This window comes from Aspergillus tubingensis, assembly GCF_013340325.1.
Source record: "Aspergillus tubingensis WU-2223L DNA, scaffold_7, whole genome shotgun sequence".
Lineage (NCBI taxonomy): Eukaryota > Fungi > Ascomycota > Eurotiomycetes > Eurotiales > Aspergillaceae > Aspergillus > Aspergillus tubingensis.
The window spans coordinates 70,442-87,971 of record NW_023336281.1 but is presented as its reverse complement, the minus strand read 5'-3'; the positions used below and the strand labels follow the sequence as shown (position 1 = coordinate 87,971).

Here is a 17,530-nt window from a genome sequence, read left to right as displayed (position 1 = left end):
CAAACGGGCTATTAGGATGTAGCTCTTTAGGTGGGCAGTCATCTATAACAGGTTAGGATTTGGCGTGCTTCTCAAAGGCAGATACATGTATATCTTCCACTTCATTGGCCAGACATCTCATGGTGGGTGGATCCGATCAGTAGAGGCTGCTATTCACCCTCTTCCGAGACATTGGACGGCAGACAAGTATCTTAAGTAGGACAGGGGTATTCCAAATGGTTGAATATGCCCAGCATTGCCTCGTTCAGCTGGCTGCTGACGATGCGTATTCTGATCAAGGATCAGGGTCTGGCAAACGCGGCTCAAACAAACCCAAAACAAGCAGCTCTTGTTACGGGGACTCTTGCCACATGAATACCGGTCAAGCGAACGTTCCCACCTGGGCCCAGCCAATTGTGACGACCATCGAGCGTGTAACTTGACTGCAAAGGTAAGTATTAGATATTGCTGTGCGAGTTCACGGGGCAGCTAGGGAATATAATGATCTCGCGGGGAATGTGGCCAGGCATACGGAGTAAGTAGAATGATGAGGAATGTTCATGAGACATCAGCGATGACAATGGACCTCTACCAAGATGATATGATTGGTGTCGAGGTCGTTCGCCGTGCCACCTGCCCGATTGGGCGTCCCCTACTCCACCTACATGCTCTACATGGTCTTCCGGTTGCTTTTTGCCTTATCCTTAGCTGGCTTTAGCACAATCAGAGCAGAACATGTATTGTTGTTGTGTCATTTGACGCTTGGGTTCTATATTAAGCGAACCCAATCATTTATCAGCATACGCATCGTCAGCAGCAAGCTGAATGAGGCAAGCAGGAAAGGCCAGAATGGAGGCCACAATTCCAAGCAGACACTGAAACAGATACCTACCACTCTTCCTAAGGCCGGAAAGGATTTCTATTCCAGGGAAGACCAGATAATGTAGAGTGGATGCGATTCAACGAAAACACGGCAGGGAGTCGTCAGCCTGGAAAACGGGACCCTCTCAATGGGGTGAGGCATATAGATAAAGTCTTTGAACCTCGGTTGTTTGGCACTCGTTTAATGACGAGGACGCAATCTACTGTAGGGAGCGCGTCTGTACATTGGTCGGGAGCAGAGGCCGTTATGAACAAGAAGACAATTATGCAACAACAATTGAAACAGCGGTGATTGGGGGTGAAAATTTATGAAGCAAAGACCAGGATCACTGAACAAACTAAGCCACACAATAGGAAAGAGCAAAGGTGAGCCGAGGTACAACGCGAGAGAAGCAATTCTAGAAAGTCGAAGCCAAGTTGGAAGGTGGAGCGCCTAATTGTCAGGATGGAGCCACCAGTCTCGGTTAGGCAAGTATGGCCTAGTTGCCTCCACTGCGGCCTGCCTTTTCTGGCAAGACTAGTCCATACGATGCTCCATTTTCTCCCAACCACGCACAATTGACACATAACGGCTCACAAAGTAACACCACACTTACTGTGTACTCGGGCTTGGTCCGTTATCTCAAGAATCGAGATGGCAGACCCTCTTGACCCTTGTCATAACCTCATCCACTAAACCGTACGTATTAGCCCCTCTGATTTGCCAGCCAGTCGGGCCTTGCCCGTGTTGAGCGACACACACCCGTGCGGTACAGATTTCTCGGGCGTCATCCCCCAGCATTGCGGACAATTTCATCGAGAAAAAGTGTAGAAAAAAGAGGTCTGGAGCATTAATTGGGTCTAATATTATATATTCTATCTAGAAACAAAAGATTTGGTCACTCATCTTCGAGATCGTTCCTGACGTCTGGAATCCAATGGCGCCCAAGGTCTTTTTGCACGCGTTTACCATGCCCGGGGGCCCACAGAGCATAACCTTAGTCTCTGCTGACGGGACAGGCAACCTTTCACGGAGGACAGTCTCATTCACGTAGCCCGACCCATACATCCACCCCTCGGGGGCCGCGTCCAGCATGTACCAGAGTTTGAAGTTCTTGGGATACTTGCGAGCAAATTCCTCCAGCTCCTCGCGCAGCAGGATGTCCCCCTCGCTCCGGTTAGCATAGATCAGACTGATCTCGGTCGTGTCACGCTCGTCCTCGCAAATAGCCCGAATCAGTTGAAACATGGGGGTGATGCCTGTTCCGCCAGCTACCATACCAATCTTGGCACATAGCCCTCGGCTGTAGCGCATGGCTCCTTTGGGTCCCCTGAACTCCACCTCGTCCCCAACATTCAGGTTGGCAAGGTATTTCCCGCTCAGTAGACCGTCAGGGTAACACTTGACGACCAGTTCGAGTCGGCCCAAGTCCAAATTGTTGGAGACAGGGGTATAGGATCGGCTCACTGTGTTACCATCAATAATGGCGCGGATGGCAACATGCTGTCCAATGGGAAGGCCAATCACCCCTTTCGTATCAGGCAAAGCGAATACAAATCGGTACACATTGGGTGACAACAGTTCTTTCTGGACCAGGGGTAGACGCTGGTATTCTTTGGAGTCGAGAAAGCCCTTCGCCATGTGAGGGTCTGCCCGGGCCACTTTCCGGGCTTTGATATGCGGAGGATAGCGCATGAACCCGTGTTCGATCTTCATCATTTTGGCAGCTTGGCGCGCCACTACGCTACCAATTGCGCAGGAGAAAAGCGTGGCTGCGAGGAATCCATTGGCGAATCCACCGCCTGGTAGTCTGATTCCACTGAACTCTTGTGGCATCGCACTACCAAGAACTCTTCTCATATCGAAAACTCCAGGACTCTTCCGATTCAGAACGTAGAGCAGGGTCGTTACCGCTCCTAAGGCCCCAGTGACTGCTAGGAGCGACGAACGATTGGTTGCTGGGACTTCGGTCTTCTCTGGCTTCTGGGCAATTACACGGACTGCCTTTGGAGGAACAAACTTTTTAGCGTCCTTCAGGGTACCGATCAAGTACTCCTGCAAGATCTCCCTGGAGTCTTCCGAATGGCCGACATCCTCGAAATCTGCGGTGGCGTCAGTGCCTGCGGTCTCAAGGAGAATGTCCACGCCTCCTGGATGATCCTGCAGGTACTCGGTGATGTCAAATACTATGTAACAGTTTCAGTAACCCATTATGTGAACTCCTCGAAAGCCCTTACCTTGCCCGTGGATGGCAATCCAGATGTCATCCTTGCGGTTATGCTTGGCAACATCGGCCAATGTATACTCGGCAAGCTGGGAATCAGCTCCCATTGTGGCTGTCGAGTCTAAGGGTACAGGTTGGGCCATTTTTGGTTGAGAGAGAATTGGTGAAATGGTAAAGGATAACCGTTCTGCTAGGAGGGAACGAAATGAACCAGGGCTCTGGCATTATAACCGCCAATTTTTTATTCCGAGGTATAGCAGCGGTATGCGTCTAATGAAGCGCGACATAATCGTCAACTTGATACCCACATTGCGTTGCTAAAAGTCTCGCAACGCTTGGCTCGGCCGGCATCATTCCTTCGGAGATTGGCCACGTCTGACGCTTAACGGCCCGACTGGAGGGTCGGCACGGCGTAGCCGATGAAGCCACCCACCTCTTGGTTTGAGCCTGCCATAGCCTTCTCCTTTTCATGGCAGAAACTCCTTAGCCAGTGGGTCTGGGGTGGCGATCGTTGTCTTCTTTGCAGTTAGTTCGAGTTTTCGGTGATAGCGACTCACGAAACAACCGAGGCAGGCACCGAGGCCTTCAATGTCTATGCGCATAATTGTCTTTGAAATGAACGCGATTCGTGCACTATCGCTGAAACTAGAAACCTTTCCATTTCGTGCTATGTGGATAGCGAAAACCATGACCGGTCTATGTGGGTTCATTGTCAGTCTGGGTCATTCGCCCTGATTTGTCTGTCGCATCAGGGTAGTTTTATTAGAGATAGTACGTACTCTCTATAAAGCTCTACGGTGACCCTTGGCAGGCAGATTCTCCCCAACCGCCCGTCGAGAGATTTCTAACAACCACTCTAATCATGTCTGCAAAGCTTTTTCATCTCCTGGGTGAGCCCGTGGCAACCGCTCGAGAGATCGAAGTGGACTCATCGCTAGATTATGATGGACTTAGAAACCTAATCGCTGCGCATTTTGCGATAGTTGACCCCAATGGTACCAAACCTCCTATCTCTCATTGTCCTTTTCCAGAATCACCTCCAAGCTGACTACTTTAGGCATTGGCTTTCAGTCTGAAGACGCCGTCTTCACCAGTGTGGCTGAGATCATCGCTTCTGAAACCCCAATTAGTATCGCCATTGATGGGAAACCAGTGAGGGAGGTCCCGGGGCCAAAGGGGCTTCCGATAATTGGAAATTTCTTTGAAATATATCCCGATCACTTGGGCAACCACCAGCGCTTGTTTGAGCAATACGGGCCTCTTTTCAAGACTACTAATTACGGCCGCACGGTATACCACACGAACGACCCAGAACTCAGTGCGATTGTTTTCTCGGAAAGTGATTTCTTTACTAAGAAAATCAACGAATCCCATCCGCTTCATGCAATCAAAAACAAGGAGGCGGGTGTGTTCCTCGGCGACACCGACACACCTGAATGGAGAACTGCCCATAAATTTCTCCCTCCCGCATTCGGACCAAAGGCTGTCCGTCATTATGCGCCAGTCATGCAACAGACGGTAGAGGATGCCTTCAAAGTGTTTGATGCCTTTGATGAGCAAGGCGAAGCGTGGAATGTCTATCAATACATGTTGAAGCTTGGCTCTCAGGCGGTTGGAAAGCTAGTCTTGGGAATTGACTTCCAACACTTCTCCAACATGAATGCACCCCCGCATGAATTGATCCTTCTGATCGCCGAGTCCCTTGAACTGAATAAGAAGATCACTGCGAGAGGTGATTGGTACGCCAAACTGCCCTTCGGAGACCCTAAGCGCCTTCAACAAATCCGTGGTCGGGTCTGGAACATTGTCGACGAGTCCATCCAGAACGCTAGTCGTGGTGGTGTTGAGGATCTCCCACTTCAGGATGCCGCCCTAAAAGCCCATAACATGATTGGTATGTCAACCAAGATCTATTACCTTCCAAACAGCCGCTAACTGCCGAACAGACTACGCTATCCGGGCGACGGATAACAAAGGCGAAAAGTTGCCCAAAACGAGCTTAATCCAAGCCCTGGTTGTCGCAACTGGAGCTGGCTTCACCACCACCAGCTCGCTGCTGTCATGGTTGATTTACAGTCTCGTCAACTACCCTGGGGTGCAGGATAGGCTTTTGCAAGAGCTCGTGGATAACGGCATCGATGCCGATACGCAAATCACCGCTGACCTGACCGACCGTCTGACGTTCATGGACAAGTTCATCAAGGAAACCCAGCGCCGACACAACCCGTCCTACCAACCCGCGCGTACAGCTAAGGTGGACATGATTCTGCCTGGTGGCTACAAACTGCCTGAAGACTCGGTGGTCATCGGTGCACTTCATCACCTTCATAACAATCCTGACGTCTGGGACAACCCGACGCGTTTTAACCCAGACCGATGGGATACTGAAGAGGTCAAGAACCGACACAAATCGTCCTACATTCCCTTTGCGGCCGGTCCTCGGATGTGCATCGGCTTCAACTTTGCTCTGCAAGAAGTTAAGGTGTTCTTGCCGAAGCTGGTGTACCGGTACAAGTTCACCAAGGAGACTGATGGCCCAATTGAGTACGATCCTATGTTCCAGCTGATCAGGCCGAATAACCTGTATGTACGGGCTGAACGGCGCGTTAAGTGGCCGCCGAAGACGGAGACTCCTATGGCGACCGCATCGCTTTGAGCAGTTACTGAGCGAGGGATGAGAGTTGGAGCCTTCGTTGAGGTTGTTTTGATGTGCATTGTACTTGTAAATAGAATAGCGTTTATATTGTCCCTATATCACGATAGATTTCTCCTTTCTGATTCTCATATTTCTTCCCGTCTTGCCCTTACAAAATAAGGATAAAGTCAACCAAGACATCTTGGTGCCCGATAGGGTCCAACAATTCAAAAAGACAAAGATCAAAAAGACATCTCCCCGACTGGGAGTCGAACCCAGGTCTCCCGCGCTTGTTCCTAAGAGGGATTGACAAGCGGAAATCATGACCGTTAGACCATCGAGGATGTTATATATTGTGGCTTGTAATTTATAGTTATAGAGAGCTGCTTCAATGAGCGTAGGAATGTCCTTATGTTTGTTTTCTGTCCATCGGTCCGCTTAACTTTCCCTCTCGCGACCCTGGATTATCTGTGTCGTCAACTGAATAATTGATCAAGGAATCACAAGTTTACAACACCATAGAGCTATTTTAGCTTCATATTGATAACATTTAGCTACTATAACTTATTACGTGAGTGGTTCATGGTGTTTAGACGAATGAAGTGTGAAAAGATTGACATCTACTGTAAGGCTGAGTGTCTATCAGCCCTATTAGTGGGCCACCCTCGGTAGTCATTACTCATCTGGTTATTATAGTACCTATAGCTACCTACCAGCTGAATACCCCGTAGTAGATTGGATGTGGAACACAAAAAGATATTCACAAATTCGTAATGAGGAGCTGAATTCAACATTGGGCCTTTTTGGTCGTAGTTCGGCATGAAAGAGACTGACTGTTCTGGTGTAGCTACAACCGGTGAAGGTCTTAAGTGAGGGAATAGCTCTTTCTGCGTGGAATGGAGAAGCGGAAGGGGTCAATGTAAGACACGAGAGACTGGGATATCATCACCTATGATTACTAAGGAGTATGAGAGCAAAATAGAAGTAGAAAGACGTGGACAGAGGAAGGGTTAGGGCGTGTTATCCTGGCCGAGACATACTAACTCCCAACATGATTTGACCAAAATGCTGGGCATTTCGTGGAGTAATTACTTCAGAGCAAGATGAACTTCGTCTAACTTAACTGAAGGCTTAACTTGGATGCAGGTCCAATTGGAGGCGTTGATGACAGGCGATTAATTGATGTATCTGGATTGGACCCTGGATGGGGTGCCTGGCTGCCTGGAGGAGACGATCTGCAGAACTTCAATCCCGCCTTCCCGTCCCCTCCATCTTTCTTCTATTTCTACTCTCTTCCTTACCCCCTCTTCGCTCTCTTTTCCCACCCTTCTCTCCATCCTTTTCTTCTTGTCCATATTTACAATTGTATATTTACTACCATACTTTCTCAATTGAGGGGTTGATTGCCTGTTTTACACAAGGGCGCATTATTATCATGTCGGCTCCGTCCGATCCACCTTCCTCCGCTTCTTCGCGAGGAACGCGTGTGCATCACCGCATCCTCGCTGAACTTGGCCTGACTTCAGTCTGGCAATCCCCTCGAGATGTCAAACTGCTCTGCGCTCAGCGCTTTGTGCGTCTCTTCGCTTACGGTGGTTCAACTCTAATCCTGGCTGCCTATCTTTCGGCATTGGATATCTCCGATGAACGCATCGGTCTTTTCATGACCTTGACCCTGGTAGGCGATGTCGCTATCAGCTTCCTCCTCACTCTGTTCGCCGATGCCATGGGTCGCAGGGCCGTCCTGGCCCTGGGCTCAGCTTTGATGGTCGGCAGCGGCATCCTCTTTGCTTCGGTCGGCAATTACTGGGTCCTTCTGGCGGCGGCCGTCTTCGGTGTCATAAGTCCGAGGTGAGTTCTCCGAATTCCGAGCGAAACATCCGACTATTTATAGTATCCCCGACAATGTCTGGGCATACGGGCTTACAAACTCAATAACAGTGGAAACGAAATTGGCCCCTTCCGGGCTGTCGAAGAATCAACTTTGGCCCATCTGACCCCCAAAGAGATCTTGAGCGATATCTTCGCTTGGTACTCGCTGATTGGCAATGCGGGCACCGCCCTGGGCATGATGACCGGTGGATGGGCCATCAACCTGCTTCAGGTTATCTGGGGATGGCCCTACATCCCCGCCTGTCGAGTCATCTTTTTTGCCTACGCCGCTATCGGCGCGCTCAAGTTTCTCCTGTCTATTGCACTGAGCTCCGCTGTCGAGGCCGAGAAGAAGAAGCCTGCGCAACGGTCTAGTAATGAGGGTGAAAGACAACCTCTACTGGGCGATCAGACGAGCAACGCCGCCCCTCAAGAGCAGCCGCCTCAGAAGAAGAAATCGATCCTTTCTTTCCTCGGCGATTCCGAGGTCGTCTCCTTGTTTCTGCGACTTGCGATCCTGTTCGCATTGGACTCGTTCGCCTCTGGACTGGCATCTCTGTATGGCAACTCTTTCAAGGCTGTCCCCAGAAATTGTATAGTTCGATGAGACTGACATGTCGTATAGGTCGTGGATGACATACTTCTTTAAGCGCAAGTTCTCCCTCCCTGAAGGGTCACTCGGATCCATCTTCTTCACAACCAGCCTTATCTCTGCGGCCTCTGTTCTGGTGGCCTCATCCATCGCCAAGCGCATTGGCAATGTCAAGGTTTGCTCTCTCCAAGATAAATATCCTTTTCCGGCATCTGGCCACTTTTTGCTGACTACTGCAGACCATGGTCTTCACGCATCTTCCCTCCGCTATTTGCCTGGCACTCATCCCAGTTCCTTCGGTTCTCCCGCTGGCGCTTACCTTTTTGGTGCTCCGCGCCTGCTCTCAAACTATGGATGTGGCTCCTCGCTCGGCCTTCCTTGCTGCAGCGCTGCCGCCGGACCGTCGCACGGCTATCATGGGATCGATTAATGTCGTCAAAACCTGTGCCCAGAGCCTTGGACCTCTGTTGACCGGTATCTTGGCTGATCGAGGTGTCTTCGGGCTTTCATTCACCATTGCGGGTATTTTGAAGGCTGTCTATGACATTGGCATGCTGCTCAGTTTTGCCGGAAAGGAAAAGCAGCAGCGGCGACCGGCACCAAGAAATGAAGATGAAGAAGCCGCCTAAACTCTCTAACCAGACTTTAAGGGTTTAGCCTTTGAGGAAGAAGTCTCACAGGATCAGATCTAGGGCCCTAGAACAAGTCCTCCTGGTATGATTATATACTCTCTATAAAATCTAGCTATATATCCTAATCACCCTATCTTATCTATCTATCATTGATTGTACACTAAGGGAATATTAGATAGACAGAAAGATAGGGACTGGGATAAATGAAATGCTAGCTCGCCTGCAACCCCGCATTTCGGCCGATCCCACCCCGATTGATTAGAATTTAGTATAGAAGAGTCTATCAGTCCATGCAGTCCGGCTAAAAGACCGAAGTCAACAAACAAAACTTGCGATAAACCCGAACCCCACTGAGGGGGAGAGGGGGAAAAGAACTTGCACCAATAATGGGCGTCGATGGGGTTGTGTTGTCTTTCCCCCGCAAATGGAAAGAGATGATGTAGATAAAACAATGGTTTTCCCTGTCTTGCTGTTTGTGCGTCCTGTGTGAGAAATAAATCGGAATTTTTAATTTTGTTTCTAGGCAAAATGTCGCGGTATCTGAGAGCATCTGTGCTCGCACTCGTCGGATCTACTACCCTGGCGGTATCAGCCAGTGCTAGCAATAGTAATGGCTGGTGCCAGTCATCCTGGTCAACAAATACATGCCAGCTTTTCACAGAGTCAATGGATTACCTCGATCGGATATACGATGCTTCGGCGGGATATGTCTATGATCCGAGTGCTGCGACGGCGCTGCGACACGATACCAGGACGTCCGTGTGGTATGCCGTGGGATTGTTGGCTCGGGATCAGGGAGATGATGTAGCTCAGGCCATGACTATCATTCGAAATGTGATAGATGCGCAGTTCAAGGATACAAGTGATCAATGGTGGGTGATTGGCACTTTGGGGGACATTTTCCCCTATTAAGCACTGACTAACCGACACAGGTATGGAGACTACCAGCAGTACCCCGAAGAACCTACAGTAGGAACCGCAGCATATCCGCCCATTATCTACGATACCTGGGACCCCAACTGGAGAGAGTTCATCGGCACAGCCTTTATCATTGCGCTCGAGGAGTTCCCGCATCTGATCGATGCAGATATGACGCAACTGATGCATGCCTCGCTTTACAATGACACTACCGGGGATAGTTACCGGGTTGGTGGAGTGGATGATGATAATTTGTATCCCTCGTATACGAACCCGGTGCGTGAGGAATCATCAATTCTTCATACTACCAAGTGAGAGTAAATTGCTGACTATTTGACTGCGCAGTCCTTAATGCGTGCCATCATCACAGGCTGGACGGGACGCAAACTTGGTGACCGGAATATGACAAACTCCGGCGAGACGTACGCAAAGGAGATCATCCAGCTGTTCGATCGCGCAGACACGCTTTCGGAATTCAACAGTGCCACGTACACGGGAGTTTCCCTGATTGCGTTGACCATGTGGGCCAAGTACGCTGCAGAGGACTCGGTCATGAAGGGGAAAGGGAAGGAGATGTTGCAGGATACATGGGACACCATTGGGGAGTTGTATCATGCTGGGTTGAAGAACCTCGCCGGTCCATGGGATCGAGCTTATGGCTTTGATATGCAAAAGTACTTTGGTATCATGTCGGGACATATTTGGTCACTGGTCGGGAAAGAGACTTCTCCGGTTATTGATAAGGTGAGCAGGACCGGCTGGGGGGATCATTACTGCGTTGATTGGGTCTGGGCGCTAACAACCGATAAAACACAAGGTGTATATGATGTCTCATAACTCCGACTTTTCCATCTCACCCCTGATAGCCATCCTGTCGAACTTTCATAACTCGCTTGTCCCCTCATCGGCCGTTCAAGCCCTGAAGGTCTTCCCTGGTGAGCATACGGTCAACACTTCTGCTTACTCTATTCCATATGACTCCTTCCCGCGACAGGTGGCTGCATGGCTGAGTGAAGGCATCACCATTGGAGCGGAGACCTTCAATGAGTCTGTTGTCGGTGGCCCGGCCATTAATCCCTCACAGTTTAACCCGGCTGTCATTCAGTGGGATACTGGGGCTGGAATAGGGTGGATAACAGTGGGTTTTCCTGGACTGAAACAACAATACTGAATCTCAAAAGCCATGACTAACAAACATTCCATAGTTATATGCGACAGAGCCGGCTCTGACTGCCGAGGTTGGACCCGGGTATCTGAACCTGACCTATCCGCGTGGAACGTCGGCCTCTCAGTTCCAGTTCCTGGTATCTCCTTTTGAGACCCAGAAGAATGTGGCCAGCTGGGAGGACATTGTCGGCCTGGATGTTACCGTGTCGGGCAATATGGACCCGAACAGCCTGAACATCTCGTACAGCTTGAGCGACCAAGTCATCAAGTAAATATAGCCTCTAGCGCCTAATTTGTTTGGTGACCAATAAGCTAACACATTTCATTCATAGTGACTTTAGGTTTTGGAACTTCACTTATTCCATGCCGGCGAACAGAACCGCCATTCCGAATGTCCTCCTGGAGGTGCAATTGCAAACATGATATGATATATACGTCGCATCTCTATCTATCTGCTCTTTCGATGGCGAAAAGGACATTGGAGATGGTATTAACAGAATAGATGCCCGTTTATACATCGGTTCCATGCCCTTTTTGGGTGGTCGGCTATGTATATGTATGTCTGTTAGCTGGTAGTAAGCAAGTAAGCACTACTAGTTCTCTGGAGGATTTTCAAAATGCATACAATACAGTCTTTGAAAGCTGGATGAGCTCACCTAAGCTTGCATGCAGTAATATATCATTGTTCTATTATATCATATGTGTGGTTGATTTCCTGGGTACGGTAGGTATGGATCAATGAGATGAAGAAGGCCGGGCAAGAGTAATGATACTCCATATGATGTTGAGACATTCTCTCCAGCCAGGGTCAGCTGATCCTTTGCCTTGACAATATATATAAACAAAGAAGTAGATTTACAGGTAAGGGGCGGTTCATAACATGTACATCTAGCCTCGACTCGTTTTACTCCATGATGTCCAGGTTTTCCGCAACCGTAAACTTCGCCCCAGTCTTGTTCTGAATCTCTTCGACCTCCACGCCCGGGGCCAATTCCGTCAACAAAAGCTCACCCTTGGTCCGGTCGACCTGGAAGACGCACTATAGTCCGCTGTTAGCTCCGTCTTTCCTTCCCTGAAAGATTGCTGATTGCCGTCATCGGCCAGGGCTCTTTTCCCACTTACTAGTTCGGTGATAATAGTACTGACACAGTTGGCGCCAGTCAAAGGAAGGCTGCACTGGTCCACAATCTTCGGAGATCCGTCCTTCGCCGTGTGGCTGGTGGCAACCACAATCTTGGTCTTCTCGGGGTTGGAGATCAAGTCCATGGCTCCTCCCATTCCCTTGAACACCTTGCCGGGAATCATGTAGTTCGCCAGGTCGCCGTTCGCGCCGACCTGCAAAGCTCCCAAGATCGACACGTCTACATGCCCGCCGCGAATCATTCCAAACGACTCACTGCTATCAAATGTGGAAGCGCCCGGTACCAGAGTGACGGTCTCTTTGCCGGCATTGATGATATCCGCATCAACTTCCTCTTCGGTCGGATAAGGTCCCATTCCCAGGATACCGTTCTCGGATTGGATCCAAACCTTTACGTCTTCGGGCAGAAATGAGGGGGCCAGTGTTGGAATACCAACACCGAGGTTGACATAGTAACCCTGCTTGAGTTCCCGAGCAGCCCGCTTGGCGATCCGGTTCCGCAGGATAGTCGCAGCGTCCTCTGCCTTCTTGTTTGCCTCATCACCCTTGTCAGATCGCAGTTTCTTGATTTCGATATGCTTTTCATCGGTTGCGGGGACGATTCTATCAACAAAGATTCCCGGTAGATCAACATCGTTAGGGTCGATTGAGCCAACGGGGACAATGTTCTCGGCTTCCACGATGGTAAGGGCTGCTGCCTTCGCCATGATGGGGCCGAATGCCTTCGTAGTGTAACTAAGACACATCATTAGCATTTCATCGTATATAAGAGAGCGTTGGAAAAAATGCCTACCGGAAAACACAATTTCCTGCAGCATCTGCCTTCCATGCTCTGAGAATCGCCACATCCCCATTGAGTGCAGTCTCCATCATATAAGTTTTGCCATTGAACTCCCTTGTCTCGCGGGGCTTGCCAGGCTCGAGCACCTTTCCGGATTCGTCTACACGCACCGGAATCTCTCCCTTCTGAAGCAGAGTATCTGCCGAAATTGACTCAGTAAGTTATATCATGTATCCCTTAGTGATCAAAAACTCACGAACTCCCGTGGGGGTATAAAAAGCGGGGATCCCAGCTCCTCCAGCACGTAGTCGCTCGGCCAGACTGCCTTGTGGACACAGTTCGATGGCAATATTTCCCGTCAAGTATTTCTTCTCCAGAGCTTTATTATTTCCCAGGTAGGAAAGTATGAGTCTGTTGACCTGTCCCGCTTGCGTTAGGGTAGACAGCCCGCCCTTCCCAGCGAGACCAGCATTGTTCGATACCGCCGTCAAGGAATGCAAGTTGTCGGCCCCTCTGCGGTGTATCGCAGAGATCAACGTTTCTACAGTAGATTTCTTTGTCAGTCAAACTGTATTATATCTGGCAAAGCGCGAGGAGAGACCTTACCCGCGACACCACATAGGCCGAAGCCTGAACTAAGAATGGTTGACCCGCTCTTCAGATCTGCTACGGCCGCATCCGCGTCTTTGAATAACTTTGAAGCGGCACGGTCAATCTTCGGAGCCCGCGGGGCTTGGTCGTGTGTAGAAGTTGAGTATCTGGCCCGGCTACCGGCTTTAGTAGCGGGAGGCGCATACAGGTTCGTGAGTAATTGCGACCGCCGATAGCATTGCGGACGAACAATCAACCTTCGCGACAAGACCAACGCAGATAATCGAATGGTTGCCATTTTCCCTCGTAGCAACAGAATCAGTTGAATAGAAGTCGAAAAACTGTTGCAGAGGCTATCCAGTCAGGAAAAGCAGGAAATCGGGCTGGTTAATATGGGAAGCTGAGAACGGCACCCCTCGGCACTCGGCACTACTTCTAGTCGCCGAGCGGCGGAGCTCCCAGGACCCTCCGGAACGGAACCAGAAATGAGATCATTCATTGATCCGCGTAGCCACCGATCTGCGCGCAAGCTTTCACCCATTCAGAAGCCAAAATCTGCCGCATTTCCGACGTCGAACCAGTCCCAAGTCATTAGGTCATCCAGTGGGACGTCAGGCACAGTCGTCCCAAATGCAGTGCCAGCCCGGTTCACTGCGTCTATGATCTGGTCATCGGACATGGCAGAAAATCTGAGTGGTTCAGGCCATATAAAAGACGATGGTATAGAGGATGGTTGTGTCCCAGAAGCCACTGGGCAATACCCATCCAAGTCTGGCGGAGGTTGTAGGGCCCCCGTTTCGACCAAGCCCCGCGGTCCGTTCTGGGAGCCTGCGCTTACAGGAGCGCGTCTGACAAGCGCCCTCAAAAAGCGCCCATAGAGAACAGAGGCACCGTTTCTATGGCGGGTAGTAGCTCCGATACGCTCGAGGACCCCTGCAGTTTCCTCGATCAGATTATGAACACTTGGCGCCAAACTAGACCTGCTGTCTTCTGGCATGACGCTAAGACTAAGTGCCGAGCATGCAGCAAAGGATATCATGATGACTGTGTTGTTAGGCATAGACTTCAATCGCGCCTCTCCTTGTATAGCTGCTCTCAAGACGTTTAGTGCAGAAGAAAGGCCGGCGGCACGAAAGAATCTTTTGACTTCCAAGGGTGCTGTAGGGTGATTAATAACACCACCATATGTCGATAACCTCGTATGCGTTACAAGAATCTCCACATAAGGTGGAAGGGAGCGTGCTTGGTGTAGATTAGCCGTTTGTCCAATGGTTAATGCGAGCCTGTCACACCCCTACAAGGGACTTACAGTGACCTTCTCCTATCTCGGGCGCCCATATCTCATACCACTGGTCGTAGAAGCTTTCAATCATATTCTTGATCCTGGGAACACCGTGAGTTATTCGCGTGTCAACAACTTGTGGGATGCACACGTACGATTGCGCTACCTCAGACCCGGCATCTGTGACCTGATGACTATCGCAATTGGCTTTTACTCTCAGGAAGAGACCATCCTATTCGCTCCGGTTAAAAAGGTCCTTTCGTACGCTTGAGACCGCCAGTGCACTTACCAGGTTTCGTCTGAGGACAGCCATCGAATTCATCGGGCCATCGCGCGAGTCTGCAAAATCGGACACATGCCACTTATCGCAATGGTTTATAAGGGCAGTCGAAGGAACTGTATAGCTTCGTCCGCGAGCTAAACATACACTGCAAGCCAAAGGTTAGACGGGTGCTACACCTATGTATAAGGAAGACGCTACCGCCATTCCAGCCAGACTCCTCTACATCACACTTCACGCATGTCACAGCCTGCCGCCTATCTTGAAGAAGGGTAAGGCTTTCTCCTTATAAAGTATTTCTCTTAGTACGGGCAGAGGCTCTATTATCTGTAGTTTTGGTTAATTTCAAGCCCGAGGTAGTATTTTATACTTCAGATAGGTAAATATCTCCATCAAGAGAATGGAAGGTACTCTGCCCGTACTAAAAGAATTACCTTATAGGGAGAAAGCCTTAACCTTCGAGGTAGGCAGCAGGGTGTGGCATGAGAGAAGTGTGTAATGGAGGAACCTGGCTGGTGTGGTAGTAATGCCTCCCAGGTATAATAGCGGAGCTTTTGGTGAAATGCTTACCCTCTTTCGAGGACAAACAGCGCTATCCAAGTTCTCTCGCGCCTTCGAAGAAGTCTTCGGCCCCATGCAGATGTCGGTTCTACGCCATCAAATCGGTCCATGTATAGAGCTCTTTTTGCATCGATAGTCTCGGCCTTGGCGAGTCTCCTAAGTAGGCTCGGCTCAAAGCTAGATGATGGAAGCACAATCTTGTTCAACGAAAGATCCAAAGCAACAGCTAGAGCCATGGCAATGTAGGAACATGTATCGTCATCTCCTAAGCAACTACCGGGCTCCATCCATGGAACATTTACCATGAAGGCTAGGACGATCTCAACAGATCTGTGGCGTCGGACAATGACATTCTGGGCCAGTGTCTTGCAGTGTCTAGATAGCCGCTTCGACAGTGCTGTAGCAGATGGCAAGAACAATGCAGCCGCGGCCATGATAGAGGTGAATAGAAATGCGGATTGGGTCCGCACAAACGAGACGGTATGGACCAGGGGGTCAAGGCCCCATCGAGTATGTGCGAGGTTCTGATAAAAGCTGGCATCAATGGTAAGCTATGAAATCACAAATCTAGTCAACGCAGCCTGGGCATACAAAGAGAAGAGCGATTCGGCTTCACTCGGAGTTACAAGACCGATGTCGATGGGGTCTATATCTGGACCAACATCTAGACTTGCCCTGATGGGAACAAAATATGATTGCGCGGCAGGGTCGCTTCCTTCGGTGCTGTTCTGTAGCATGCCTGATGGTTGAATTGTTGAAGGTGGCCATTTGTGTGCACCACGCACCTCGGTCGGCGATAGCTGTAGATCAGAGGCACGTGCGAGTAGTTGCAAAGGATTCTCTGCATCATCTAGAGACAGATTATCGCCAATATTATCCCGGGGCGAATGGTATGTATAGGACCGGTCAAAATCTTCGGACTGGTCGTCTGCCTCGCTATGTAACTGCTGTTCGCGTGTATTGCTGAGCATCTCTTGAAGGTCTGATATGAGCTTTTGGGCCGCCTCAGACCCTGACGCATCACTCCTCGGTCTTTTTATGGCCTGTTCAATCTGATGTAATGCTTTTTCAAGGCCTTTGCGTTTGCTAATTTTCACCATGTCAGCTTGGGGGTCCTTGAAAGATCAAGGCGTTTAGTTTAGCGCGTACTTTTTGACCCCTTTTTGTCTACCGACATGGTGACTGGGGATGATGCATTCAACATTGGTCTGTTTGCATCTGCTACACGACGCATCATCCTGGCTTCGATTGCACCGGACCTTGCTTTTCCTACAGTTCAAGCAGGCGGCTTGTCGACCATGAGATGCTTTGTTGGGATCCAACGCAGCGGAGCTATCCATCGCCTGTTACAAGAGTTAACTCAAGCAGCTTTATGGTTATGGGGTATATAGCCTTTTCGCTATCCCAACGTTCGTGGCTGGGTCTTGGAAACTTACTACCGGCTCATGGAGATGACACGGCCCGGATCAAAGGTGGCTCAGTGGCTGATAAATGACGATCACGGAAACATATTTTATGCGGCATTCATAGACAGCGGCGGAACAACATCCGGAAGGAAACGGCTGTGGCTTTAGAATAGTGTTTCAGCTATGCTAGAACCGTAAGAATGCCTACGAGAGGTCGATTGAATTGGAAGCACAAGGTAAAAGCATAGCAAAAGACGGGTGGGTGGAAGAAGAAAAATGAAGGACAAGTCATGTTAGCCGGGTGGTGAACATACTTTATGATGGGAAAAAAAAGGAAAGCCCAACGCGGGGCTCGAACCCGCAGCCTTGAGATTAAGAGTCTCACGCTCTACCGATTGAGCTAGCCGGGCTTGCTCGTTGAATAACGGTAGTTATTTAGGATCTATGAGTCTACGACAGCCGTGAAGGGGTAATGAAGTATAATGCTGCGCCTACTGAGAATTCTTCTCTATACACCCTTTTTATATGTATTGTTAAATAGCGGCCATATTCCTACAAACTGACCATGTCACTGCTCCTTGAAACACTTGTCTTGAATAAACGATGG

The 17,530-nt window shown here is 49.8% G+C and overlaps 6 protein-coding genes and 2 non-coding genes across 8 annotated transcripts; 3 read left to right on the top strand and 5 right to left on the bottom strand.

Moving 5' to 3' along the window:
- Window positions 1–1,720: 1,720 nt before the first annotated feature.
- AtWU_04989 (putative cytochrome b5 reductase) lies at window positions 1,721–3,172 on the bottom strand (the record flags this gene model as incomplete). The annotated part of the gene is made up of 2 exons (XM_035500099.1): window positions 1,721–3,027; window positions 3,079–3,172. 2 exons carry the CDS (start codon window positions 3,170–3,172, stop codon window positions 1,721–1,723), a joined length of 1,401 nt encoding a protein of 466 aa, XP_035355992.1.
- A 755-nt stretch (window positions 3,173–3,927) lies between these two features.
- On the top strand, window positions 3,928–5,721 carry AtWU_04988 (cytochrome P450; the record flags this gene model as incomplete). Its single annotated transcript, XM_035500098.1, has 3 exons — window positions 3,928–4,060; window positions 4,123–4,959; window positions 5,012–5,721. 3 exons carry the CDS (start codon window positions 3,928–3,930, stop codon window positions 5,719–5,721), a joined length of 1,680 nt encoding a protein of 559 aa, XP_035355991.1.
- A 233-nt stretch (window positions 5,722–5,954) lies between these two features.
- Window positions 5,955–6,044, bottom strand: AtWU_t122. Its single transcript is given in 2 exon segments — window positions 5,955–5,989; window positions 6,008–6,044. It is a non-coding gene; the product is annotated as a tRNA-Asp (tRNA).
- A 1,091-nt stretch (window positions 6,045–7,135) lies between these two features.
- Window positions 7,136–8,793, top strand: AtWU_04987 (putative MFS transporter; the record flags this gene model as incomplete). The annotated part of the gene is made up of 4 exons (XM_035500097.1): window positions 7,136–7,551; window positions 7,642–8,130; window positions 8,198–8,339; window positions 8,404–8,793. The coding sequence occupies 4 exons, from the start codon at window positions 7,136–7,138 to the stop codon at window positions 8,791–8,793; spliced, it is 1,437 nt and encodes a 478-aa protein (XP_035355990.1).
- A 531-nt stretch (window positions 8,794–9,324) lies between these two features.
- On the top strand, window positions 9,325–11,304 carry AtWU_04986 (dynamin central region family protein; the record flags this gene model as incomplete). The annotated part of the gene is made up of 6 exons (XM_035500096.1): window positions 9,325–9,668; window positions 9,729–9,990; window positions 10,060–10,458; window positions 10,532–10,852; window positions 10,920–11,149; window positions 11,214–11,304. 6 exons carry the CDS (start codon window positions 9,325–9,327, stop codon window positions 11,302–11,304), a joined length of 1,647 nt encoding a protein of 548 aa, XP_035355989.1.
- Window positions 11,305–11,785: 481 nt separating this feature from the next.
- AtWU_04985 (3-oxoacid CoA-transferase) lies at window positions 11,786–13,692 on the bottom strand (the record flags this gene model as incomplete). Its single annotated transcript, XM_035500095.1, has 5 exons — window positions 11,786–11,920; window positions 12,004–12,757; window positions 12,816–13,002; window positions 13,060–13,344; window positions 13,410–13,692. 5 exons carry the CDS (start codon window positions 13,690–13,692, stop codon window positions 11,786–11,788), a joined length of 1,644 nt encoding a protein of 547 aa, XP_035355988.1.
- Window positions 13,693–13,935: 243 nt separating this feature from the next.
- Window positions 13,936–16,857, bottom strand: AtWU_04984 (uncharacterized protein; the record flags this gene model as incomplete). Its single annotated transcript, XM_035500094.1, has 7 exons — window positions 13,936–14,636; window positions 14,704–14,777; window positions 14,832–14,908; window positions 14,966–15,104; window positions 15,527–16,051; window positions 16,109–16,603; window positions 16,667–16,857. 7 exons carry the CDS (start codon window positions 16,855–16,857, stop codon window positions 13,936–13,938), a joined length of 2,202 nt encoding a protein of 733 aa, XP_035355987.1.
- A 403-nt stretch (window positions 16,858–17,260) lies between these two features.
- AtWU_t121 lies at window positions 17,261–17,333 on the bottom strand. The gene has a single exon. It is a non-coding gene; the product is annotated as a tRNA-Lys (tRNA).
- Between the last annotated feature and the right edge of the window lie 197 nt (window positions 17,334–17,530).